Below are 25,900 nucleotides of genomic sequence, written 5' to 3'. Positions count from 1 at the left end.
TTTGTCTAAAAAAAAAAAGATTACTGCTAAAAAATACTACCCATTCAATCTGTCTACTGTGCTCCTCTGGGTTCTCATAGCATTTGTTTTGCATCTTTGTAGTGTTCTCATATTCTACCTTTCTTGGCCTGTAACTAGTTATGCATGTGCTGCTCTTTCTGTCCTGATCACCAGGCGGTCCCTACAGTCCCCAGCACAGTACTTACTGGGCCCAGAGCAGCTCTAACAGGGGCTAACTTCAGGCTTCTTCCTGGAATGCCAGGACATGCGGTGGTTAGCAGCTTCAGTGGCAGTTTCCAACAGTATCCCTTGGAAGGGACGAGCTGCAGTGTAGGGTAGCTGACATTTACAAGAAAGTCCTAGCGAAGACGTGTGGCACATGCCACTCTTAAATCAACAAATGGGACATACCTGCTACCATCATCAATCATGTAAATTGATCTCCAGGGGACCAAAGAGACTTTTCCACCTGGCCAATCTTTGGGCAAAATGCAGCATATTCCAATTGGAAATATCACTCATTAGAAGTTTCCAAACCCTGAATGTGGGACCATGAGAACATACGATGATGCTCATCAGCTGAGTACTCAAGGGTCTGTCCCCTTGTAGGGAGTCACTAGTCCCACAATTCTGCTCATAGGATTGGAAATGGGTGAAGCCCTTTGGCCCTGTCAACCAAGCCCAGTGCTTGGGCCTCCTTCTCCTGCCAGCTTTGGGGAGGGCACAGGGGAGAGGCAGGGGATTGTGCTCCTCCTAGCTAAAGCCACTTGTTAATAGGCCCTAGATTCCCTTATCCCTGGGGAAAGGAAGGTAGCAATGAGCCCTCTCCCTCTCCCGGGCAGACACACATGCCTCCCAGCAGGGCCAGGGAGGAGAGCCATTAGTGTGTGCCTCAGCAGACAATGGGGAGGAGAAGTCTCCAGAGCAAAGGACAACTGCAGCAATTAGAATGCAGGGAGGTTCAGAAGCTATTTAACTGGGTGACCCCTGAGGTCGCTGCATCTGACTCCCATCCCTGGATAAATATTGTATGAGAGGGGAGGGGGGCGAGTGAGAGAGCCATCGGAGTGCCGCTCCTCCTTCCACTCCTTTCCCCACCCCACACAGCCGCCTCCAGCCACACACTCCAGGAACATTATTTACAGCCCTGACAGTCAGAGCAATCACTCTGCTAACCAAGAGGGAATGGACAAAGTCGACTTACCAAAAATTGACTATGGCAATTGAAGAAGAAACCAGGGCTAGCGGGGGAAGGGAGCTGAGCCAACACTGAGATGCAAGGCTTCCCCCACATTCTGGGTCCAGCTGGAGCAAATACTCTCTGTCACCCCAAAACCACTGGCAGATGAAGCTGGTACCAACTGGCAGAGAGTAAATCAGAAATGGAGCATCCTTTCGCCTTTTGGGGGTCCTGTAATGGAAAAACTCCTGGATCTCATCACTACCCAGGTGTTCCTTAGTAAAGACAGGAGTCCCAGCTACCTGCCCAGAGAAAGTGGGACTAGCCACGTGCCAGTTAGCCAGCTGGTCCCGTAGCCGACCTAGTGCAAAAGGCCATGAGCAGGAAAGTCAGACACAGCAAAAAGGGGTCAGGGTGGGGGAAGAGGAGGAGAGCATCTGAGTGCGGGCTGCGCCTACAGCCCCCACATGTGCCGCTCCTCCAGTCCTGCTCTAATGCACCCTGACATGCCTCTGAAGACAGAGAGCTGTTTGCAGTCAGCACCGTGATTTGTTAGTAATTATTTCCATGGTGTCACATTGCTGTCACTCTGTTAACAAAGAGACAGGCTGCCTCGGGCTGCCTGCAAGAAAGAATTGCAGAGAAAAAGGCCTGTCAGGCTCCCGGGATTCACTGGGCTGGCTGGCTTTCTTCCCCTAACCAACATCCTTGCAGGCTTTGGAAGAAACAGTTTTACAGAACTATCAAGCCTGAGTCGTGTCACCCTTTAGCCAGGGACACTGAGAATTTATCCCACTCACTCATAGCCGCCCTTCTCAAAGCCCTACAGAGCTGAGCTCCCAGAGTCCACAGATCGTTCAGGTACAGGCCACTATGCCAGTCACGGCCTTGAGTTCCCTGGCCTTCATCTCCCAAGACCCCTGCTCCCCGACTCTTCTTCCTCACTCAGGTGTTTGCAGTCTCTCATGTGCTCTTAGGAGCCTGACAAAAGAAACCTATTTCAGACCAAACTGAAGCAGCCACTCCACCAGCATGGATGGTGCTTAGGGAGAATATGATGGCAGGGCATCTCCCCTCCCTGAATCTGCCAACCACAGTGCAGGACCAAGGTGTTCAGCTGCCAACACCCCTGTAGCCTCCAGGTGCCTGCACACCTGCGAGGAGATCCCCACAGAGCTGCCCTGCCATTCCCAGTGCCCGGATCAGCGCGGCATCCGCACTAGGAGAACTGGTGGTTTGCTTTAGCACAAAGTAATGTCTCCATTACCCTGGCTGGGAATTAGAGGACAGATTGGCAAGCGCTGACAAAACAGAGGTCACTCACCTTACAGGCATGGAAAGTTGGAGATTAATTCTGTCCTCTCACAGAGGGAATCAGACTGCTGGATAGTGAAGGGGAAGTACCAATACTGAGAAACCCTTTCACTGCCAAGCAGCAGCAGCAGCAGCTAAGACAGACCAAAGCCCACAAGCCCTAGAGAGGCCCTGTCAAGGTGGCAAGGGCCACTGCCGCCTAGCTCCTGCAGAATCCCACAGGATAGAGGAGCCTGAACAAGACTAAAGATTCTTCTGGCATCAGGGTCCAGAAGGCAGAGGGCAGTGCTAGCTGCATGCACTGGAATGTAAACTCCACGAAGGCAGGATACTTTGGAAGTTTTCTCTCTTTGTCCACTGCTATATCCTTAATACCTAGAATAGTGCAAGGCATACAACGGGTATTCAAGAGGCATCTGCTGAAAGAATAAGTAAATGGGTCAGTACGGCTCAAAGGCCACTTCCTCAGGTCTGGAATCAGCTTCTCACTGTCACAGGAGTTCAGAGAAGAGGGAGGTCAGCGCGGATTCCAGAAGAGACAGTGAAGACTACACATCCAAGGGACTGCAATGAGGTTTTAAAATATGAGGGGGATTGAGATAAGCTCATAAGCCTAGGGAGATTCTCATATCAGATTGAACATTCACATACTCACTCAAACAAGCATGTACTCAAGGACTAAAGAAGGCAGGTAGTCCAACAAGAGGAGGATAGACTGCAGCACAGTAATACAATGGAATACTGCCAGCAATAAAAAGGCTGAACTAATACATACAGTCTTAATGGAGGACTCTCTTGTATGTTATGTTGAGCAAAGGAACTCAGATACAAAAGAGTACTTCTTGTGTGATTCCATTTATATGAAAGCGAAGAACAAGCAAAATTACCTGAAAGTAAAAGAAGTCAGAACAGTAGTTACCTGGCGGGGGCGGGGGAACATTATTGACTGGGAAGGGGCACAAGGGAACTTTCTGGGATGAAGCAAAAGGTTCCTTTTCTTGATCTGGGTGGTGGTCACACAGGTATACACTTGCATAAAAATATACCGACCTGTACACTTTACATTTGTATACTTTATGCATCCTCCTGTACCTATTGCATACCTTGATTTCGAAAAAGATGACAAAAAAGAAAGTTGTGCTCAAGAGTCACACAAAGAGCTTCAAGAAACTCTGATCTAAACTGTATCTCACCCATAGGAAAATATTGTCCAGGAGCAACAGAGGCTCCTTCTCCCTGGAGTTCGAGGGACAAGCCCTCCAGCCTTCACTCTCTATTGCCAGATGACAGAGGGGCCCAAGCAAGTGGCCAAGGCCTGGGAAGGTCCAAAAAGGTTCAAAACATAAAGGAGTGCAGCCCAAGTTCTAGGCCTCGAAGGCCATGGCCCGGTGGGAGCCCACATGTTGCCTCTATTCTGTACCAGGCCCACTCTGGGGAAGCAGAGATGGATCACATGGTCAAGCCATGCCCCCAGCTGCCTCTGAGGCTCTCTGAAGCAGCCTGTCTGTCAGAGTCTGCCACAGAGCATAGAACCAGACTTCCAGAGACTGCCCCGAAGAGCCACAGAGGCAGGAGCAATTTGTCCTCCCGCCACGCTGGGCAGAGACTGGCTGAGCTACCCCAACTCTGGGCTACGGCAAAGGTCTCAGTGCCTACAGCCCTCCTGCCAGCAAGACGGAGGCGGTGATAAGAGCCTCATAGGTGGTCAAGGGAAGCTCCATATATAAGTCCAGGGTCCAGAGTCTAGGCAGCAACACTTGCCTCAGGACCAGTTAGGCAGTGAAGAGCTGGCCAGTCAGCAGCTCTGCAGCAGGCCAAAGCGCGAGGCTCCCGCTGACATCAACACCTCAAAGCCTGACCAGTTACTACGCAATGTCTTTATCTTTTATCAGGGTTTTGACTGAGCAAAACTTCCGTTCCAGGGGTTCCTATAATCACTAAAGTGCTTTAAACCCTCTGACACCTTCCCAGGAGACAGGACATGAGGCTGCCACTGGAGTCCCACCTTTTAGCCTAGAAGCGGCAGAAGGTGGAGCAGCAGAGGCTCTGTCTGCAGGGAGGGGTGTGCTGTTGACCTGACAGCAGCGCTTCTCTCCAGTGTCCCTCCAGGCCCAAAGTCCTTCCAGAGCAGACGAACTTCCCAAACTCAGGCTCTGAGCGAAGGACGCAGGCAAGCTGTCTGTCGAGCTGCAGCTCCAGGACCACATGGGGAAGAGTGGGAAGGGAGCACAGGCCAGGAACCAGGACCCTCCTCGGGCTCCAGAGAAACCTGCTCCTGCCCTAAGGCCTGTACCTAGGAAACAGATAATCCCTAGCCAAGCCCACAATCGGGAGCCCCTTTACTGCCAGTTCTAGGCCCCAGGCCACGTGCAGGAGGGGCTCCCGCATTTGAGAGAGTAGGCTGGCTCCAGAGGCATGTGAGCTCTCAGGTGGAGGCGGGGCACCGCTCACTCCTCTGAGCCGGGGAACTCGCGGCCCAAGGAGCTGTCAGGCTAACGAGGCTACCCCACTACCACTCCATCTGAGCGTGGCAGGCTGCGCCGCACGACTGGCTTCAGGTGGCTCTTCTTTAATTAATGGCATCCCAGGCTCTGCAGGGAGCTTCACCCCACAATGAATGGCCCTCTCTCATTAGAGGCAGGCCTGCCATGATGTATTCAGGGCGAGGGCCAGGATTCATTTCCCTGTCTGTGGGTTGGGGCTGGGAGGGAGGGAAGAGGCAGCAGGGAGAGATTTATATCGAGTGACTTGGATTAGCTGCAGCTGAAACATGACCCCATCAACTCAAGCTGCCTTCTTGGGGCTAACCCGATGCACCTCTGCTGACGAGAGGGCTCTAGGGAAGCTGAAAGGAGGGCAGAAGGTCTGGTTCTCATTCTATCTGGGCTTAGGCTGCAGCTTGAGGCCCAGAATTCCTATACAACCTCCAGAACCCCTTCCCCACCCCACAGACACACTTCGTGTGCACCGGGAACCTGGTCTGACTCTGAGCCCATCTTGCCGCTTTGGGGCTAGGAAGCTGACCCATTGGCCTCATAGCTACAGGAGTGAGGCCCTGAGCAGGGCTGTCAGCTGGCTCTCCTGCTTTCTATAGGAAACATCCTCACTCCTTACCTCAGAGAATGAGTCCACAACATGGTAGTGCCCCATATCTGCTGTTTGGGCAAGACCCAAGTATGCTCTGCCACAGGGCATCTCAGACCTCAGGCCAACCAGCACCAGCGAAAAGGCAGGCATCAGTCTGACATAAAAACATGCCGTCAGCCATCACCTCAATATGGTGACCCATTAGGCTGAACCTCACCTGCAGGGTGGGGAGATTCTGAAGGATACTACTCTCCTTTCCTCCACCTTCCCCTGGCGCCACCTCACAGGGAGCAGGAGACTGAGCGGGGGAACTGGGGTCTTCTGGCAAAAAGGAAAATGTGGGCCATTGGTTGTCCATGTTTCCAATGTACTTTTCACAGACTTAGAAAGAGGGCCACCTGCACTCTGCCAGTCACACATGGCTTTAGACCTAAGAGCTAGATAGGTTCAGGCCGGCAGCAAACAGCACATGGCCCTATGAACTCCCCCTGCAAATCCCACTAAACTCGATGTTCAGTTTTGCTTGTGCCTGGAAGAAAAATCATGCATCAGAGCCTGCCCTCTGATACCTTCAGTCCCCTTAGAATGCTCAGCTCACTAAGAGAGCTGGAGGGTGGACCCTCACCTGCCCCTGCCAACCAATCAGAAGGTTGCTTTGCAGGCCTGCTGTGTCCCTAGGAGGGCCAGGGCAGAATGCCTCTCGTCCGTACACACAGCCACTCCATGTCATCCATGCTTCTCTCTGGCCCTTGAGGAGGAGCATTCATATACTCTTCCTTCCCTACTCAGAAAGAGATGTAGCTCAGTTCCGCTTTGCTAAGCCCTATTTGGCAATGTGTCTAAACACATGCAAACTTAATTAGCTCAGGAGGGGAGCCCAAGCGCTTGCAGTGACAGATAAAAGTATCGGGAAAGGAGACAAGTCAGGACTGCCAGGGATTTCTTCCTCAAGCCCCTTCCCCCAGCAGGCTGCTAATCAAAGGTGATGCAGTTCAGTGCTGAGACCAACTGGTATACCCCTGGGCAAGGGACAAGGCTCTCGTGAGCTTAGTGACACGATGAGATGCCCCAGAGGCTTCCAAACATCCTACGGGACAGAGGGGTCCAAAGTGACAGTGGAAGCGGTATCCTTAAAACAGATCTGAGGATTCGTTCATTTGTAGCTCAGCAAGGAAGCTCTGAGAAGGCCCCAAATCATCCCTCACCACACCTCATGGCCAACCACACCCGCATATCAAAATGAACCTAACAGTCCAGACCTCCACCAACACCAGCCCAGGTACCAGCAGCCTAGGGTGTCAGAACATCCCCAGGCTCTGCCACTCAGTGCAAACAAAGGAGAGAAGGAAGGGCATTGCCACCACAGCACAAAGCCATGGGCTGTGAAGGACAGAAGCAGATGGCCAGATGGCATAGTGGTTAAAGACATGAGTTCTAGAGTCAGAACGCCCAAGTTCAAATCCCTGCCCAGCCACTAACTGGCTGTGTGCCCTTGACAACTTACTGACTTCTCTGGGCCCCAGTTTCCTCATTTGTTTAAAAAAAACAAGGTTATAAAAAGAACTTATTTCACAGGATTGTGGTAAGAATTAAATGAGACAATGGAGAAATAGCACAGCAGGACTCCTGGTATGTAACGTGTGCTCAATAAATGCTGGCTATCTTTATCATCCAAGGTAAACTTTCTGGAGCAATCCCAGCCCTCAGTCCTGGAGGCACAGATCTCTCAGAAAAAGCCCTGCACGGCTCCTAGGACCAAACTCCTCCTCCAGGGGCCAAGCCCTTGGGCCATCTCACCCAGTTCCCACCACAGAAGGCCCATTACACAGGACCTGCAGGGCCGCTGGTGAGAAAATCCAGGAGCTTCTTGACATTGACAGCATAGTTCTCTAACCTCCCACACTCAGGCTGGTGCAGGAAGGGTCACGATTTCTTCTTCTTTTCCATTCTCCCTGAATCTACCCATATGACTCCTGTCATTCCTCCTGAGCAGGGATTCCACAGGCCCACTCCAGTACTTCATTGTCATTTATTCAGCAAATACTTATTGAACTACCACAGGTAAGCATTGTCTGAGGGTTACAATGGTGCTCACAATCTAGTGAAAGAGACAGACAAGTAGAGGTAGCTACAATACAATTTCATGTGTGAAGAAGTACATGTGCTCCAGGAACACACAGGAAAGCGCCTAGAGAAAGATGTTAAGAGAGATCCTTAGGAATTGGCCAGCTGGAGAATCTGGCTGGGATGGAGGGTAGGGGAATGCATACAGAGTAATGAGAGATGAGGCTAGAGAAGTAAGCATGAGCCTTGAAAGCCGCAATAAACAGTGTGACTTTGCCTTGAGGGCAAGGGGAAGCCTTGAAGGGTGTTAAGCAGGGGTGTGACGTAATCTGCTACAATTAGGAGAAGGGGCTAGAAGAAGCAAGACTGGAGTCAAAGAGACCAATTAGAAGACTTTCGTAGTAATCCAAGAAGAATGTGTTGACCTTAACTAGGGCAGTGGTGGCGGGGATGGAGAGAAGGCAATGACTCTGAGAAACCTCTGGGAGGAAGAATCAACAGGATTTGGCAATTAATTGGTTGTGGCTAGGGAAAGGAATCAAGGATGACACTCAGGTTTCTGACAGAACTACTGACTACAGTCATCTGTCACTTAACGATGGGGATACATTCTGAGAAATGCACCGCTGGGTGATTTTGTTACTATACACTACTAGGCTATACGGTACTAATCTTATGGGACTACTGTCATACATGGGGTCTGTCATTGACTGAAACATCATTACGCAGCCCATGACTGTAGATGGTACCAGTCATTATTTGAAGGAATGTTGGAGGACAAGGTGTTGGGAGAAAGATAACACCTGAGCTTTAAGGGGTCTGTGGACATCCAGGTGGAGACATATAATACAGGGCTGGATATGAATGCCTGGAGTCCAGATGCCACATGGAGCAGATTTCTTTTCTCCAGTGGGATCTCTGCTGCCATGTCAGTTCCCATTTCTCAGTTGGAGAAAGAGGATGGAAGACCTCAGCATACAGAGGACATCTGAAGCTATGGCAAAATACATGATCACTCTGGAAAGTGTGAGTGTGCAGAATAAAAAAAAAACTGCTAGGACAGAGATCAAAGAAACACTAACATTTAAGAAACACCAAATTTAAGAAAAAAGTAAGGAAAGAAGCATCTTCAAAGAGACTGTGAAGGAAAAGCCAGAGAAACAGGAGACATAAGAAAAACAAAGGTAAAAGGTGTTTAAAGACAGACGAAGTGGTCAACTCTGGTGAATGATGCCAAGAGGGTACAGACTGACCCCCAGCAAGCGTGTCACTGACCCTCCCTTTCAGCCATTGTCTACACCCCCCAACAGGATAGTCACTACCCCACAGTGCTCTCCCAGGTATGTGGTCCATCATGATGGGACTTCCCTTCAGGTCACAGCAGTCTCTGCTCTTCAATAGTCTTGGCCACTTGACTGCAGCCCTGAAGTTACCCTTGGTAGCCCCTGTTGAGTGCATGCCCCCAAATCAAACAGTGAGTGGGATAATCTGAGCAAGAAATCTTTTGATCTCCACATTTTCTAAAACCTGAAGTGCTCTGGGTCCACATCTGCACAACACCAACAGAGGGGTGTGGTATGCACACCTCACAAGGAAAATACGAAAAACCCTCAAGCCAAATGCCAGCCCAGCATTCACCCGTTCAACCTCCAATGGGAGGAAAACCCCTTCCAAAGCCGAGTCTGAGCCTAGGTGAGGGTCCTCTCAACTGACTCTGAGCAGCCCCTGGACCTGGCCCCACCAGAGCAGTGTCTGATTATCCTGACCCCCTCCAAAGGGCCTCTTCCCAGACTGCACTGAGGGCCAGGTCCTCCCTTCATGTCACTCTTCCCTACCCCTGCCCCCACCCCTACCCCTACTCCGAGTCTTTCTTTCTTCCTGATCTGCTCCTCTTCTCAGATCCACAGGCCACTGGGAAAGCCTCTGGTCCATCTTCTCAGCCACTCTGAGAGTGGCTGTACAGATCTTCAAGCAACAGGCTAAAATAAAATCTAAGCTCCTCAAGGGTGGCACCTGTGCAGGTGTCACTCCTCACTCTGCACCAGCCCTACCTTCCCACCATATCAAAGATGGACCCCCTTTCCAAAGACATTCCCTGCCTGGGTAAACAGAGAAGAAAGTTGGTGAAAGTACACCAAACTCCACAAGGAGCTTCAAGAAACACCAGGTAAAGCAAACGAAAAGTGGGGAAGGCAAGCCGACCAAGGGCCAAAGCCACAACGTGTCACTTCTTAAACAGTTTAGAGGAAAATTAAATCGGCACCCACTAAATTGAAACCCACCTTAGCAGGATCTGTGGCTATAACATCAAAGCCCACGTAAACCTGGAGTATCAACTCATCCGGCTTTAACAAAAGATGGACACAAAATGATGTTGTCAGGGTGGGAGCAGGTTTCTTTTCTCCAGTGGGATTCCTGCTGCCACTTCAGTCCCCATTTCTCAGTGCCTCACTAATCAGGCCCTTTCCAACAAAAGTGATGTGAAGCTGGCTGGGGGAGGGGGCTGGGAGGGAAGGGAAGGACAGCAATGAGAAGGAGCTATGGCTCCAGGAAACTAGAGCGGGAAATGAAAATATTTGCTGAATTCTTTAGACTTAGTTAAATCTGAAAACGGATGTCAAAATAAGAGGTAAGCCACACACTAACAAGTTGTGGGTGTCAATTTAACACCACCCTTGTCAGGCTCATCAGCAGCCTTTACCAGGCGCATAAAAAGGTGATGGCTCTGATGAGAGCCATCTGATGAGAGGTTCCAGGAACACGGATAAGCTGTGCACTGTCACGCGGCACTACTTAGGTTTCCTCTCTGGCTGTTTTTATTTTGTTACACATTTAATTAAGAGCCTTCCCAGCAGTTGCGGAGTCCTGCTTCTAAAAGGCAGCCACAGAGCTCTCCTCCCCCAGCCCCTGCCAACTGACATCTGCCTCCTCCCTGCACACTCTTTTTCAGAGCTTTACTGGCCTTCCCAATGCAAACCCAAACCAGCCTCCAAAGGCTGCCCGTATCATCTCTTTTGGAAGCTACAAGGTCTGAGAATTCAATTCTGTCTAGCTATGAGTCTTTACCAATTTGAGCCTCAGTTTTTAATTTTGCTTTTTCATCTATAAAAGGGAGATACCACCTCCTACCAGAGAAGGTAGTTAGGAGGACTGAATGAGATAAGGTATGTGCTCACTAAAATTTGGTTTCCTTTCATATATGCTTGGATTCCAAAACCCAATCCCTCTTCTTGATTACATCATTTCTTGTGAAAATGCACGGCGGCCTCCTGAGGTACCAAAATCTGTCCAGGGCCCAGCATGCCAAGGGCTGAACTGGTGCTGCAGGCCAGACCCAAAGATGACGACGCCCTCTGAAATTCCCTCTCCTTCTCATGGAGAAACCAACTCCAAGCTGCGGAGGCCCAGCCAGACAGTCCCCAACCTCACAGGAAGGTTTTCATATACACATATATGTACACGCCATTCACAGGTAACGCAGAATATTCAGAAATGCGGATGTTGGGAACATGAGCATGCCAAAGAGAGAAAACCACTGCAAGAGTGGGAGTCCTCGGAGGCTACCTGGAGGAACTGGGCCTCTTGATAGGGCCACATGAGCTCCAGAACTGTCTGTTATCAGCCTGAACCCTGTCCTGCCCCGAATGGCTCCTCCTGTGCTGCAGAGCTCCACGTAAGTCCCTTACCGCTTCCAGTGCTCAAAGCTGCCCAGGATGCCGTAAACAAGAGCAACAGCCTTCCTCCTCCTCCTCCCCTTCTCCATGGACCCCTCCTCTGATTCATATCTGCTTCCAGGCGTGGCCTCTATCATTTCCCTGACAAATGAGTATCATCTGGGAGCAGAGAGAGCCTCTGAAGTTCTGGGAGCTATGTGTATACAAGCCTGGAGGTGTGCAGTGTGTGCACATGCCCTAAGGGACGCGGGAGATGAGGTGTGTGGGAGTTTATGTGATCTGGGCTTGTTCTTCCTCCTTTCTCACCTAAGGAGTTGGTGTCCAACAGCAGGCTTGACACCCACCTGGGCACATAACTTCACCTCAATGCTCAGCATCCAAAAGGCATAAAAAGGACTTTGGTGAGGAGACAATGACTGATTTGGCAGGAAATGTCACTCCAGAGCCACTACTCCCCACGCCACCCCCACCAACACCCCACCCTATGCTCAAAAGCACACACACACGCACACAGAATGCTTGCTGCTGCCTTCAGTCACAAAGAACACAGAGGTATCGATTCTATCAATCCTCAGCAAACACTGCCCCCTCCACCTCCACCCCCCTTTAGTTCCCTGGGGGCTGTTTGAAGCCAGGTATCCAAGAGGATAGACAAGAGGCAGAAGCGTCAACCCAGCAAAGGAACCAGTTCTGTCTCCCATAGCTGGGGCAGGATCAGGAGACAAAGGAGAAAAAGCAGTGGGGACAAAGGAGGAAAGAGGAGGCTGGTGACTTGGGCAGCTGTCTGGAAGCAGCCCTCTCTCATCCCAATACTGGTGCTCAGATGGATCACAGGGCCTTGTATCCCAGATAAGAGGGCAGCAATAGTATATGTTAAGAGAAGGGTTGCCTGGGTTTGAATCCTGGCTCTGTGTGTTCTTGGACAAATTACTTAACCTTTCTGTGCTTTAATTAAAGACTCTCTTTTATCTCCTTCCTTCCAGGGCGATAACATGTAGCCCCACAACTGGAAGGGCTGTCCTGAGCAGCGAGACCCAGCAACGGCAGGAAGGCCCCAACAAGAGCAGTTCCGGTAGAGTCCTTGGCCTGCCCACTTCCTGGTCCAGGGCAGAAGGCAGGGCCCCCAGGCCTCTCCTCGCCTGGCAGCCCCAAAGATCCAGGGACTCCCTGACCCAGCTGCCCTGTCGGCTTGGACATTTAAGCCTATGAAAGGCAAGCCCTGGTCCCACAGATTCCCAGCCCTTCCAGCAAAGCAGCCCTTCTCATACTCACATGACTTTCAAGTCCCAGTCTCCACAGGTGACAAAAATTGACTTGACGTTTGGATCTAAGAGGCCTTCCTTCGCCATCCACTCATCGACCCTCTGAAAAGTACACAACAAGAACAGATGAGATTTTCCTTTTTTTTTTTTCCCCTGAGTCTGTGAAGAGTCACAACAGTGAAACGCAGATAAGCTGCTGGTAATCAGAGGAGGAGAAAAATGTAATCTTAGCCAGCCACGGCTCCACTCTGGGCTCTCAGCCCGGGCTCAGAACTGTGGGGCGCTTGCAGGAAGACCCCTGCAGGAAGAGCACGGAAGCCCAGGTGTGCGGGGGAGGGCACCGTCCAGTCAGTCCCCTGTGGCCCGTCCCCTTATCCTCTCCTGGTTAAGGGTTCAAATTCAGCAGAATCTTTTGAAGGCTGAGCTCAATTCCCAGGCAGGGAAAGAAGCTGCTCCTAAACACTTTAAGCCTTCCTTTCCCTTCATCCCTTTGGTTGGTTTTATTCTTGGCACCCACACTGGAAATACAAACACTAAAATCAGTATATAACGAGAGAATGACACAAAGAATCCAGGCAGCACTGACTGCTTTTCAGAAGATCCCAGACAGGTGCAGGAGCGCCGCAGATCACACCACTGCTCCACGCACACAGGGGGATTATTTTTAAAGGCGAGATTGCACAGTAGCTAGACATGCAGGATCGAAAGTCAGCCATATCTGGGTTCTAACCTCGGCTCTTCCACATCTTGGCTGTATCCCTGATGGGAAGTCATTTAAAAGTCATTTAACCCCTCTGAACTTCAGTCTCCTTCATCTATAAAACGAGGTAGGATGACTAACCTTACAGGGTTGTTTTGAGAATTCTATGTGATAATGCATTAACTGTCTACCACAAAACAGACAGTGGGCTGAGAAGGGGAGAAAGACAGATCATCACAATACGATATAATAGATGCAGCAATGGAGAAGTGACCTGAATCCTCGAGGACCAAGAGGAGGAAGTGGCTAGCTCTACCTTTCACAGGGAAAGGAGTCAGAAAGGCTTCATAAAGAACATAACTGAACTAGGGGCCTGGTAGTGGGGTTTGTTTGACAGGTGGAACCTAGGAAAGGATACTCCAGGCAGAGGCAAAGGCACAGGGACGATCATTTTGTATTTGAGAAGCAAGTGTCTGTTTAATGTCTGCCTTCCTCACCAGACTAAGCACCACGAAGGCAGGGACTCTCCCGTCTCATTCACTGTCTTAATCCCCAACCCAGCCCAGCATCTTCTCAATAGATATTTGCTGATTGATTGAAATAGGAGTAGGGAGTAATGTGACTGAAGTCCACATGGTGTAGAAAGGAGGGACAGGAATGGAGGCTGGGGGACTAGGTTAGGCCAGACTGTGATGGGTCCTGTATGCCCAGCAGGTAATGGAGAGCCCATGGAAATCGTGAAGTCAGATTACTTCTAGCTGGCGTAGGATGGCTTCCTGGACACCTCAGAGATCCTGGAGGCCTGGCCCATATTGGAGCAGTCCTTGAGCAGCGCCAAGGATCCTATCTAGTTCCATGGCTACAGCCGTCCTATCTCCTGGAACACCAGAACTGCTCCCCAGTGCCAGACGATGCCCACCCTCTTCACAGTCTACACACCAGAGAATCCTCCTTAGCCTGAGGGGCTCCCCAGCAGCTGAATTCTCGACCTTCCACTCCTGAATGGTTTGTCTCCCCAGCCACTCTAATCCAACCCTTTGTATGAACACACACAGACACATACCCACACCCACACATGCACGCACATGCACACACACGCATGCACATCCTTTCCCCAGGGTCACCTACAGAAAATAAGGCAGACTTTGCATAAGAAAAGAGGTAAGGCAAACCTGGAGTTCCCCAAGTCAGTTAACACTCTGGCTCACTGGCCTTAAATCCCCAAGTGCCCCACCTGCTATGGGGGCTCCCCAATGCCCCAACTCCTGCACAGTGGTCCTGGAAAAGAAATCAGAACAGGACAGGACTGTCAGGAGCCAACGGCCAGCAAGACCAAGCCTTCATCATAAGGAGCACCCAGTACTCACTGGGGTCCTTGGAAGCTCAGGGCGTAGGCCATTCAGTCATGCAGCAGATATTCAGTGAGCATCTTCTAACACGGGCTTGTCCAGGAAGTGATACTACATTTGGAATCAGACCTGTCCTTTTCCTTCCCTTCGCTGCTTGAATGGATAAAGAGTTCGAGGAACCACCAAGAAAACCCCTGTCAGCTGGGCCAGCCCTCCCAGCTACCGAAGGCCCAGAGGAGCCCAGCCTGAGCCCTACTTAGAACAAGTGAGTCAGACAAGCATCTAGCTGGCTGCCTGCTCAGGGCCTTGGTTAGGACAAGAAGTTAGCTCTTTAGTTCTTTTTTTTTTTATTCTTCTGCCCAAAGCCCCCCAGTCCATAGTTATATATTTTAGTTGTGAGTGCCTCTGGTTGTGCTATGTGGGACGCCGCCCCAAGGTGGCCTGATGAGTGGTGCCATGTCCACGCCCAGGGTCTGAACCGGCAAAACCCTGGGCCGGCGAAACCCTGAGCCACTGACACCCTGGGCCGCCGAAGCGGAGCGTGTGAACTTAACCACTCAGCCACGGGGCCAGCCCCGAGTTCTTTAGTTCTATAACCAACTAAGGGCCAATCGGCAAAGCAGAGCCCAGTCTGGTCTCTTTGTCCTGTCAGAGACTCCCTGTTCAGGCTGATACCAAGAATATTCCCTCTTCAGCCATAAAGTATGCTGAAGCAGCAGAAAGCAGCTTCCTGGGAATCCTTTGAGCATCCTGCTCCAGGGCTGGCCTGGGGTCAGCAGGAGGAAGTCTCCTGAAGACCCTATCTCCCTCTCAATTGGCACCACTGAGGGGAAAAAACCCATAACCTCACAGCCTTGATTTGGTGCTGGCTAGAGCAGCATTTTCCTCTTAGGATCCCAGCCCAAGACATTCCAGGGAAAAGCTGCCTGTCCTCTGGCCTCCAACAGGGGCCAGGCCCTGGCTGAGGATGCCGGCTGGGACACAGGGAAGGACGGGTGCCCTCTTTCTCCTTGAGTCTGGTCCTGTAGGGAGTAGTCCATGCTGAGGAGCCACCTGTCATAGGAGGGAATCTCCCCTCAAAAAAAGAGGGTCAGTGGGGCTGGGAGACACCTCAGAGCTCATCTTATCTTCTCCGAGTCTATTGCAGGACCCCTAACCCCGAGCCCACCCAGAGCCCAGGCGCGCACTCTCCAGGGTCAGGGAGCACACTCTGGCACAGGGTGAGCCGAAACCTGTCTCTCTGGCCCTGACTCCATCCTGAGGAGCCCCAGCAAATTCAGTCTGCTTTTCTCTCCCCCACGGGACAGGCCCTTGGCTAAATAGAGAGTTCTTCCTTCCTCTCCCTGCCACCACCCTACTTCCTGTAGGCTGACTACCTCCAATGCAGACGTGCCCTGCTAGCCCCCCGACACTCTGCTTTCTCCTGTGCTTTGATGGAGCTGAGCTTCAGGTTCACTGGTCTTAAAAGTAAAGAAAGCACCTCAGGAGATCCACAGGCTTTTTCTCTTCTCTCCTCCTCCTAGAGAGAAGGGAGTGGGAGGGGGACCTTCCCCCTCTCTGGACAGCCCCCCTCCCGCCCCCCACCTCCACCTACGAGCGGAAGGGGCTGGGAGACAAGCTGAGGGCAAGCACTGCCCTTCCTTACTCCCTCAGGCTGGAGCACAAGAAGCAGCATCTTAACCTTTTCCAGTTCCCCCGAGGAGAACATCCTAGAAGTGTGGTCTCTGCCAAGGGTTCTAAAGCCTTTAATTTGATTTCCCTCACATAGGCAATTGTTGTAATTATTCTGATTAGGAATCATTACCCAGTGCAGCCTCTGCACCCCTGACAGGCACAATGCATCCAGCGGCAAGCTGCAGTGGGGCAGGCGGGCCCAGCCGCACCTCCTGGAGGAGCTGACAGCAAACAAAAGCCATCGATGGGGAGTTCTGGGTGAGTTAATGAAGTGCTCACATGCCACAAGAAGCCAACACTGAAGCTAAACAAAAACACCTCCAGTCCCCGGGGCTAGTCCCACAGTGCCACAGCTCAGCTTCCCCACTCCCCAGCCAGCCCGGCGAAGGCTGCCCCGAGCTGGCCAGCACCGGGCCACGGGCCAGGAGGGCTGGGGGCCCTCCACCCGACTCCTGGCAGCACTCGGACATCTTGTCAGTAACCCTGACGGGAACAGCTGGAGATGACAGATCAATGGTTCAATACTCACAACAGCATGTCACTGATGTGACAGCAAATGTTATTCTAATCAAGCCATAATCATAGTCAAATTACACGGCTACATCCTCAGGAGGGGAGAGAGAGAAAGGCAGCAGGAAGGGGTCAGAGGTCAGGAATTAAAGGTCACTCAACCTACCTCTAGCACTTGCTGCAGGCTTGGCTGACCATCCACCATGGCTTGAATAATCCCGGTAAGCTGAAAGGAAAGAAAAATAGCCGATGGGTGGACCACCAGGGCGCAGGGACTCAAAGCTCGACTGGATCCTTTTCTTTCTGTTTTTCTCCTTCTACGTAAAAGACACTGACCTGCACTGCTTTAGGCTCAGAACCTGACAGAAGCCTCGGGAATCAAGTCCCAGGACACAATGTGAACTTCCCCCCACAATCTCCTGCCCTGAGATGGGGATACATAGCTACACGCTGACCACAGGTGTTTCTCATACCTATTTCAGCCTTTATTTTGGGGGGGGGAAAGAAAGATTTTATGTATCTTTTGTATTCACTAGGCTCAATAACTCTCCACAAATTACAGTCTAAAGTAAATTCACCTCCAAGCTTCACAGAAGTTCCTGTAGAACTTGAGGAATTCTCACACCAGACAGGCATACTTGGTTTCAAGTCCACCCCTTCTCTGGGCCTCGAGGTCCAGCATTTCCCCTCCAACATCAGTGAAGGGCCAGGGGAGCCCCACAGGCATCCACCTTGCACACCTTGGCCCTCAATACCCACGGGCCAAGCGGGAAACAGGCACCTTTAACTGATGGGGAAACTCAGACAAAAAGGCCTAATTTACAAACCCAATCTAGAGGATTTCTGACTCACAGGCCTATGCTCCCCACAGCTGAGGCCTAGGTTTAAACAAGCTTGTTGCTTTGCTTGTTTTGTTTTGAAGTGAAAATATCCCTCAAGCACAGACCAAGACAGACTGCCTCCAGGACCGGAGGCAGGAGGCCCTATCCACAGACCTGGACCAGCTGGAAATCACCAAGCCCAATGTGCCCCTGGCTACTCCCAGAGAGAGTAGCATCTCAGGCTTGCTGGGAAACTTTTTTTTTTTAAGTGTTGGGGGGGGGGGATTAAACTCCAATTAAACTATAATTACATTTAATGAATACCAAATACCCAACTCACAGAAACCGCTGGCTCTAAGAGGGAGGGTTGTTTTCTCATAGCAACTTACAAGGAATGGTAATACACACCTTTTAGGGAAGAAATTTTCATTTTAAGAACGCTGAGTTCCTCTAGGTGGGTTTCTGTAGTTCATCAAGTCATTATTAGGTGGTATTTTAAGGAAGTGTAAGGACACAGCCACTCTATTTTATATTCCAGAAACTGTTTTTATATTAATCTGTATTTTAATTGGGTAACAGCTGCTGCCTACAGACTTCCCATGGTCTAAAAGGAAAATAAATTAGAAAGATTAACTACACTGTTGTTTCGCAAGGCTTTAACCCACAGCATGCCCACCCGGCTGGCACCTCCACACCCTTTCCTTGCTTGGGAGACCAAAGAACTGCCCAGTAGAGGGAGGGCCTGAGCCAAAGACAGGAAAAGATGGTCCACTGAGGGCTGGAGGGGATGGGAAGGGCCCCAGGTCAGCAGCTGTAACCTTGGAGTGCTAAGACTCCTCCTTTTAGTTAGTCAGCAACTATTGATGGGCCCCATTCTAGGAACCAGGGATCCAGCAGTGAAGAAAAACATGAAAATCCTGCCCTCATGGAATCCGCATTCTTCTTGGCAGCTCCCTCCTATGCCCAGCCCAGCTAGCACCCAGAGCCTGTACATCTTCCAGAGCCACACACTGAGTGGGCAGTTGCCCTGTGTTTTATCTCAGGCATGTAGGGACCAGAGTCCAGAGCAGGCTCACTGCCAACTCCAGGTCCAACATCCAGATGACTGACCATGGCCCACGTACCCACCACTGCCCTTTCTGGCCCATCTTCTCTCCTGCTTAGTTCTTCCAGGGCCAAGCCATGTCCTCAAGCTTGGAGCTGGGGCTTAGCGTCAGGACTATCCTGGAAAACACAGAGCCACTCTTACTTCTTGGAAAGCTCCAGGGCCTGCATGCCAGCCTTGTGTCTGGTCTGAGTTTCCTGGGGCAAGGTTACCTCTACTCCTTCACTTGGTTCCCACCAAGGGTCACTCAGATAGTCTGAACACCAAAAGGCTTCCAGAAAGTCTCCCTCACACACACCAATGGCACCCTTGCCAGAACCCTCCCTCCTTGAGATGGGACTGAGGTCAGCCTCTGTGTACCCCACCAGCACCTGCTCTGGGTCCTAGGAAAATCGCTGATGTGGGGAGAGAAAATCACTACACCAAAAAGGGAAACAAGAGCGCTGCTCTGCAGGATCTCTCGCTACAGACTAGGCCCACCTCTTCCATCCTGGGCTCCAGGATCCTAGGGCTTTCTCGCACTCTGCTCCAGAGGTCAGTAATCCTAGGGTCATCAGCTTAGGAGGAGGAGCCTAGTGAGCTCAGCTCCCTGTCTCCAAGCTTCCCAGACGACCTGTGGTCCAGCAAGACATGGCTTACAGCTGAGTTCCTAAAGGACTTGAACTCAACATCCAGAGTCACAGAGGCTTGAGCTATTGGTTCAACTAGAAGCATCCTTTCATGCTCACTCCCCTCTATTAATCCCTCCAAGGATGGATCACTTCTTATCAGTCTGCCAAGGCACTGGCTGAAGTGGTGAAATTAAGAAAGTTAGTCCCTGTACCTGATACTGACTACCTCTAAGATAACTGTAAGACCTATACTAGAAGCTGTGAGGGAGAGAGACAATTTAATAAAATAAATACCGGGAAGTTCTGCCTCAGGCATAACTTAAATCCTTCATGCTGCAGTTTAAGCCCATTCCCACTTGGGTTAATATACGTTTGTAAAAAGCTTTCACATCCTCACAATGACAGGTACTAGAGCAAAGCCAAGTATTATTAAGCTGAGAACCAGGGCTCACAGGCTAAACAGAGCTCAGAGACCTTAACCACTTCCAGCAGGAGAGGTGAGAGGAAGAATTAATGTGTGCTCTGTGGCTCCTTTCACTGAGGGATTACAGATTAACTCCCGCATCTCCAGGCAGGAAACCACAAGGTGAGGGGCTTTTGACTCTGACTGATAACATGGCTGGTTCCTCAGATCCCCCACCCACACATGCGCTTTGTCCAGGAACGAGCTGGCCTCACCATAAACACGAGCAACTACAGGAAGCAGCCCAGGACACTCAGTGCCAATAGCATGTCAGCATCCAGCGCTTTCTCCTTTCACCGTTTATCTCCCACACAATCGTATTCTGACACCAAGACAGTTTGTTGATTACATAAGCACTTGTTTCTGGTGTGCAATCTGATAATAAGACCCGCTCTTTCTCCTCAGACAAAGAGACCAATAAATCTCACCCTTTCTAAGTACAGGTGCAAGACAAGGCCTTTACTGGCATTTAGCAAAACAGGTATTTTTTCTAGTTTTTTTCACAAGAATGACAACAAGAAAAAAGACTGCACATGGTCAGGGACTGTGCGGCAGCCTAGCTGCTAGAGACAGAGATCCGAGGGGTGGGAGCAGATCCCAGAGGTGGAAGGGAAAGCGCTTGGGAAGGAACGGAACACATCCTATCCTTTCTCTGTCAGAACCACATCTCCAGACAGACTATGAACCGGAACTAAGAAAGGACCTCAAGAAGGCTGACAACATGTTCATTACACAGAGCAGTGAGTGTCCACATGTGGGCTACAGACTCACTCCAGGCAGAATCCCTCTTCCTGCTGCTCAGCACTGACCCTTTCTCCCCACACAAGCATGTGCCCCTGTGTGTGCTCATGTGTGTCGTGTGTGTATGAGCATGCATACACACACATGTACAGATGCGTGCACACACAGACACACACATAGGCTAGGGTTCTTAAGGACTTCTTGTGCACGAGAGAAAATCCTACCAGAGGAGCTGCTTCAGTGCAATCTGAAGGTTTGGGCTGTTCCCAAATTTACTAATGAGAGATTCCCTCTGGCTAGAACGACCTCCATCCCTACCCCCAAAGGCAGCTACTGCCAGGTTGGATGAGGTCTCAGAACAATGGCCCCCGTTCTGCGCGTTACATTCCATCTGGTGTGGAGACAAGGCATTATTTAGATGATCTGAGGTCTTCCAAAGACGACTTTACTTACTCAAAAGAGCAAGTCAGCAGTACAGTTTCTCTGCGGTAAGGCAAGGTGTGGTTGAATAACTCTTTGACAATATTCATTCATTTAAGGAACGCGTATTGTTTACTTGGTACCAGGCCCTAACAATAGGACAGAGATGGATCAGGTCTAGTTTCTGTCCTCAAGGAACTCACAGTCTACTGGGGAGACAAATAAATAATTACAGTATAATGTATCTGATTGGTGCTATGTTGGGGTGAGCATGTGCAGCGTGGGGCTCAGGGAAGGCTTCCCAGAGAAGGTGACCCTTAGCAGAGTCCTGGAGGACAAGTAGGGGCCAGGGGGAGGAGAGTAGGCGCAGGGTACAGGCAGAAGAACCCTCACGTGCAGAGGCGACCTTTGGGTAAGGGCAGTGAGGCAGAGATGAAGCAGGGAGATATGGGGCTGGACAAAAAGGCAGGCACCAGGTCTGGGAGAGTTTTGAGCTCTGGAAGCCTGAGACAAAATCGTAGACTCAGTGTCTGCAGTACAGCCATACGCTTCATCTTTACTTTCCGAACAGGCTTCATAACAAGGATCCCAACACTACCATGCCTACTACCCTCCAAATGATGTATGTATGTCCTTGAGTGAAACTTAGGAAAAAAAACAAGGAAACATAGCTTTCATCATGGTCTCACAATGCCTCCACCCCTCCCCGCAAAAAGCAGCAGTAGCAGCCCTGCTCTGAAAAAGACCCCTTTCCCCAATCCTCTCCAGCACCCACTCCTGCCAGGGGCTGAGCTCCCAAAGCGCTCTATTCCATCCATAAACAGGTAGCAACCTTTCCAAAATTTGGGCCTGCCTGTCTACACCAGGCAGCTGAGCAGGAGCTGGAGCACCCAAGGGGGAGTCTGCACACAGAGAGGAGGAAGAGAAGGACAAGAGGACACTACACTTTCAGGCCAGTGGAGGGCTCAGGCGACTGGCTGGTTTAAGGGAAGTCTTCCCTTCCCTTCCTGTAAGGAAGAGGATTTTCGTCATCACTAAAATGGTGATTTTTCAAAAGGGGCAAAAAGGACAAATTAGCGCCCCCTGGTGGTATAGGTAATTCCCAGGGGAAAAAGGAAAAAAATCCGTAAACCCCAGAGGGAGCAAGAACCTCAACATCATTCACTGGAACAACAAAAGGCTTGAGAGACTAAACACCTTGGCAGTTGGATGCCTGCAACAAAAGGCCACAGGGTCAGGCGGCAAACACTGGCATCAAGCCCCGGAGTGATTCTTGGGACCTCATATCTGGACTAAGTCAGCCTCAGAGCCCACTGAACCAGCCCCCCAAGTAGCAGGCAGGCCCTTCCCCAGCCTTCCTCCACACCAAGGAGATTATTTTGGGATTACTCAAGAACTTCTTTCCTCCTGTTTGACTCATATATAGACAGTAGGTCTCTAAATGATGGCACAAAGTCTCTAATGTACTTGAGACCCAAATTCTTAAAAGATTCCAGAAACACTCATGTTTTCCCATCACCTTTGCAACACACATACTTGACCCATGATTCCACTACAACCTGTGGCCACCACAGAGTGCATAACACAACACATCACAGGGGAAAGCAGCCACAGAAGGCTTCTCCACACAGCCCTGAGAGCCAGAACTCTTCAGGGGTACCGCCTCTCTGCCAAAGGCTCTTTTGAGCAAGCACCAAGATCTCCAGTTAGTCCCAGTTTCAAAATCTGTAAAATGGGGCCAATACTAACCTGCTGGCAAGGTGACCAAGTACAGTACCAGCCTAGAATAAGGACATTTCAGCCTTGTCAAGGCTGTCCTCATATCCGACTTGGACTGCCCTTCTCTTTCCTCTGTGATAGAGTTGTGCTTCCCACAAACTCAACCAATGCTTCACACACAGGACCACTTTGCTCAAGGACTGAAAAACATCACCAAAATGTAAGAAAGCCTGAACATAACTTATCCTTCCAAGAAGCTGAAATCTTCACCTCTTGCCAAGGGGCCCTATTGAAATGGAAGTGAAAAGAAGCTGAGCCCCAGAAGCACCTTCCTGCTCCTGGACAACAAGGGTCTGGTCACCAGGAAGGGTAGGGATGACAAGAAAGGGAAAATATTGGGGAGGCTGGGACAGATTGTGCCACTGCTTTCCCTGGGTCCCCAATGATCACAGTGGCCCAGGTGAAGTGGCAGACTTTATAAAAAGCCACCTGCTGGGTCTAATGTACACCTGCCTTAATTGCTGTTAAGACCTAAGCTTTCCCTATGCAACCTCTATAGAGCATCAGTGATCAAAAAGCTCCTGTCCCAGCAGCCCTTGCTGCCTGGCCCCAGGGTCCTTACCTCTGTACAGAAGGGAGTAAGCTGTGGATGGACTACAGGCTGGACATACATGTGAAAGGTAGACTCAATCTCCATGGTCCGGCCATTTAGCTTCAGGATGGGGAACTCGATGATTTCCTGGAATGGCAAAGACACAGAAAAGGAAGAATAAGTTTTTTTAACTAACCATTTCAAATAACTCAGAGTAAAGAATGAGGGAGCATTTTGTGCTCCTTAATTCCTGCCAGGCCAAACCCAAGACTGAGTGAGATGGTGCCAGCTTAATTACAATCCCAACCCTCCCACTGTTAATATCTTCACAGGTTCTAGGGACTGGACACACATACCATTATCTCTGGAAAGGGGAAGGAAGACAGTAGTGCAATCCACCCCAGTTTCCCCAACTGGGTCTCGAGCAGAGGCCGGCTCACTTGAGCCCCTAGAAGTAGGCCGCCCTTCTCCTTGCCCAGGTCCTTGCCCTGGAATGGGCCTGGATCTCCAGCCATATAGACAACCAGCCAACAGACCAATGCACAGACTTTTGCATATGAAGTGTAAACAGAGTCAATGAGTTTCTTCATTAGTTTTTACAACAACAAAAAAGATAAATAATAAATAAAGGCAAAGGGGATACCAAAGAGAAGGAGAAAACTGAGCAAGAGTAATCGGAGCTAGTGCCTCCCACCTTTCTCTCAGGCAATACACCCTCCCCTCCAGCCTGCTACCCCCACCCTGCAATCGCTTAGCCAGCCCTTCCCAGTCCACTGGAACGTAATGGAAGAGAAGGAGGAGGAGTGACAATTTGTTTGGTGTCTCTAAGATTAATTTGTCTCCGTTATTTAATAGAGATGCACAGCACCAAGGTCCTGGTGTGCAAACAGGCTTGCAGAAGGCTGGCTGTGCAGCACGCCTCATACATCGCTCCTGGGAAGGGAGGAACGCACCAGAGGGGGAGAGGGCAGGAGAGAGCACACGCACACCAGAGAGAACAGGGAAAGCGAGGAGAGAGAATAAAAAAAATTATTGCTTTTTAATATTCAAAAACAGTTTGCAAAATTTAATCAAAGCAGAGGAAAAGCTAACATTTTTACCACTTTGACATTTTTATTAGCGCTTTCATAAATTTTTAAAACATGAATGGAATTAGTTTACAACACAAAAAAAAAACTGCCCTGAAAACATCTGGAAGAGACAAATAGGAAATAATAAAAAAAATAAATAAAAGTAAAATCCTCCGAGTAAAATTAGCATGTGGAAAAGGGGCCACTGCAGAGAGAGAAGGGGGGCTTTGCCCACTCAGTGGCCCTGACAGTCAGCTCCAGTGGCATCCCTACCCCAGGTCCCCTGTTCCAGAGAGGACTTTCCAGTATGACTACAATCAAGGCAAATTGGTTCTCTCCAGGGACAGCCAGAATGGAGAAGCAACACAGGCATTGTTGACACCTGACTGCACTCGGGAAATGGACGAGTGGGAAATGGACTCAGAAGAAGAAATGGCCAATCTCTATGACAGCCTAGGACAGCTGGATGTTCTCCCCACCAAACACGTCCACTCTATCGAGCTTGTTTCAAAGATTTTTATCCAACTCATTACATCAGAACTGAAGACCAAATCAAGGCAGTCAGACTTCATGACAGAGAAATTCAAAGGTTCTGGTTGCCTGGTCCCTCCTGCACTGATCCCCAGATGGGGAAGCTGACAAGAGCCCCCAGAAGTAGGAAGGGCAGAAAGGCTGCAAGGCTGAGGCAGACGGGAGATGGAGAGGACTAGGCGACACCTCTCCTCCCAAGGCGAAGAGAGGTGGGGACTTAGCCCCAATTCCCTAGGCCTCTTGTTCCCCACAGAGCACTACAAACTAGGACAAGGAGAGGAGTTTTGCTCTGAAAAGCAAAACTGAGGGACAGACACACAGAAAATACATATTAGTCCCCTTGAAAAATCGGATATCCAAGATTTCCAAGAGCGAACTCCAAGGAGGGCCCCTCTGAGTCAGGCTCATCTGACTCCTGAATTTCTGATATATCTTCTCTCTCCCACTAAGTAAAAGAAACACCTGCCCAACAGAAAGAGCTCCACGGCCTGGTGAGTTTGGCTGCCCTAGTGTCTAAAGAAACAAATACAGCCAGCTCCTCACTAACAATGTTAGCCGGGCCCACAATGAAATTTAACCTGTGACACAACTGTACTTTTCATTTAAACTTTCATTTGGAGAGAAGCAGTGTTTGGAGACCTGCAGTTTGTCCTACTAATAAAGACAAGTGTTGGGACCTTTAAGGATGCCATTCATCTCTGGCTTTTATTAAATTCAATTTTCTTAAGCCCATGATACATTATGAAATTAGGAGTTGACATTCCTCTGGAAACAAAAATATCTATCAAACATAAATAGAAAAAAACCCTTCTATTACCAAGAATTTATGGCTTAAAGTTGATCTCTTTCCACTTTTTTACAAGCACATGGTTTGTTTTAGATATCTGAAATGTTATTATAGATCTAGAATTTCATTAGTATTTATTATAAAATAGTGAGCGCTTCAGCTCCCGCTCTAACCAGCACCAAGTCAGCATCCCCAGTAGATTCTCTTAAAACTTGGCCTTGGGGTT

The 25,900-nt window shown here is 50.1% G+C and overlaps 1 protein-coding gene across 5 annotated transcripts in view; it reads right to left on the bottom strand.

Annotated features, from left to right (window-relative positions):
• ERI3 (ERI1 exoribonuclease family member 3) overlaps positions 1-25,900 on the bottom strand; it is a 126,971-nt gene that overhangs the window by 71,686 nt on the left and 29,385 nt on the right. For all 5 annotated transcript variants that reach the window (XM_046661093.1, XM_046661089.1, XM_046661091.1 and 2 more), the window contains 3 exons: positions 23,317-23,433; positions 16,981-17,040; positions 12,592-12,683 (listed from right to left, as the gene is read on the bottom strand). In XM_046661093.1, the coding sequence (XP_046517049.1) occupies positions 12,592-12,683; positions 16,981-17,040; positions 23,317-23,433 (269 nt within the window). The remainder of the gene's footprint in view (positions 1-12,591; positions 12,684-16,980; positions 17,041-23,316; positions 23,434-25,900) is intronic.

The sequence above is a fragment of the Equus quagga genome, chromosome 5 (assembly GCF_021613505.1).
Source record: "Equus quagga isolate Etosha38 chromosome 5, UCLA_HA_Equagga_1.0, whole genome shotgun sequence".
Lineage (NCBI taxonomy): Eukaryota > Metazoa > Chordata > Mammalia > Perissodactyla > Equidae > Equus > Equus quagga.
This window is presented reverse-complemented; position numbering and strand designations above follow the sequence as displayed.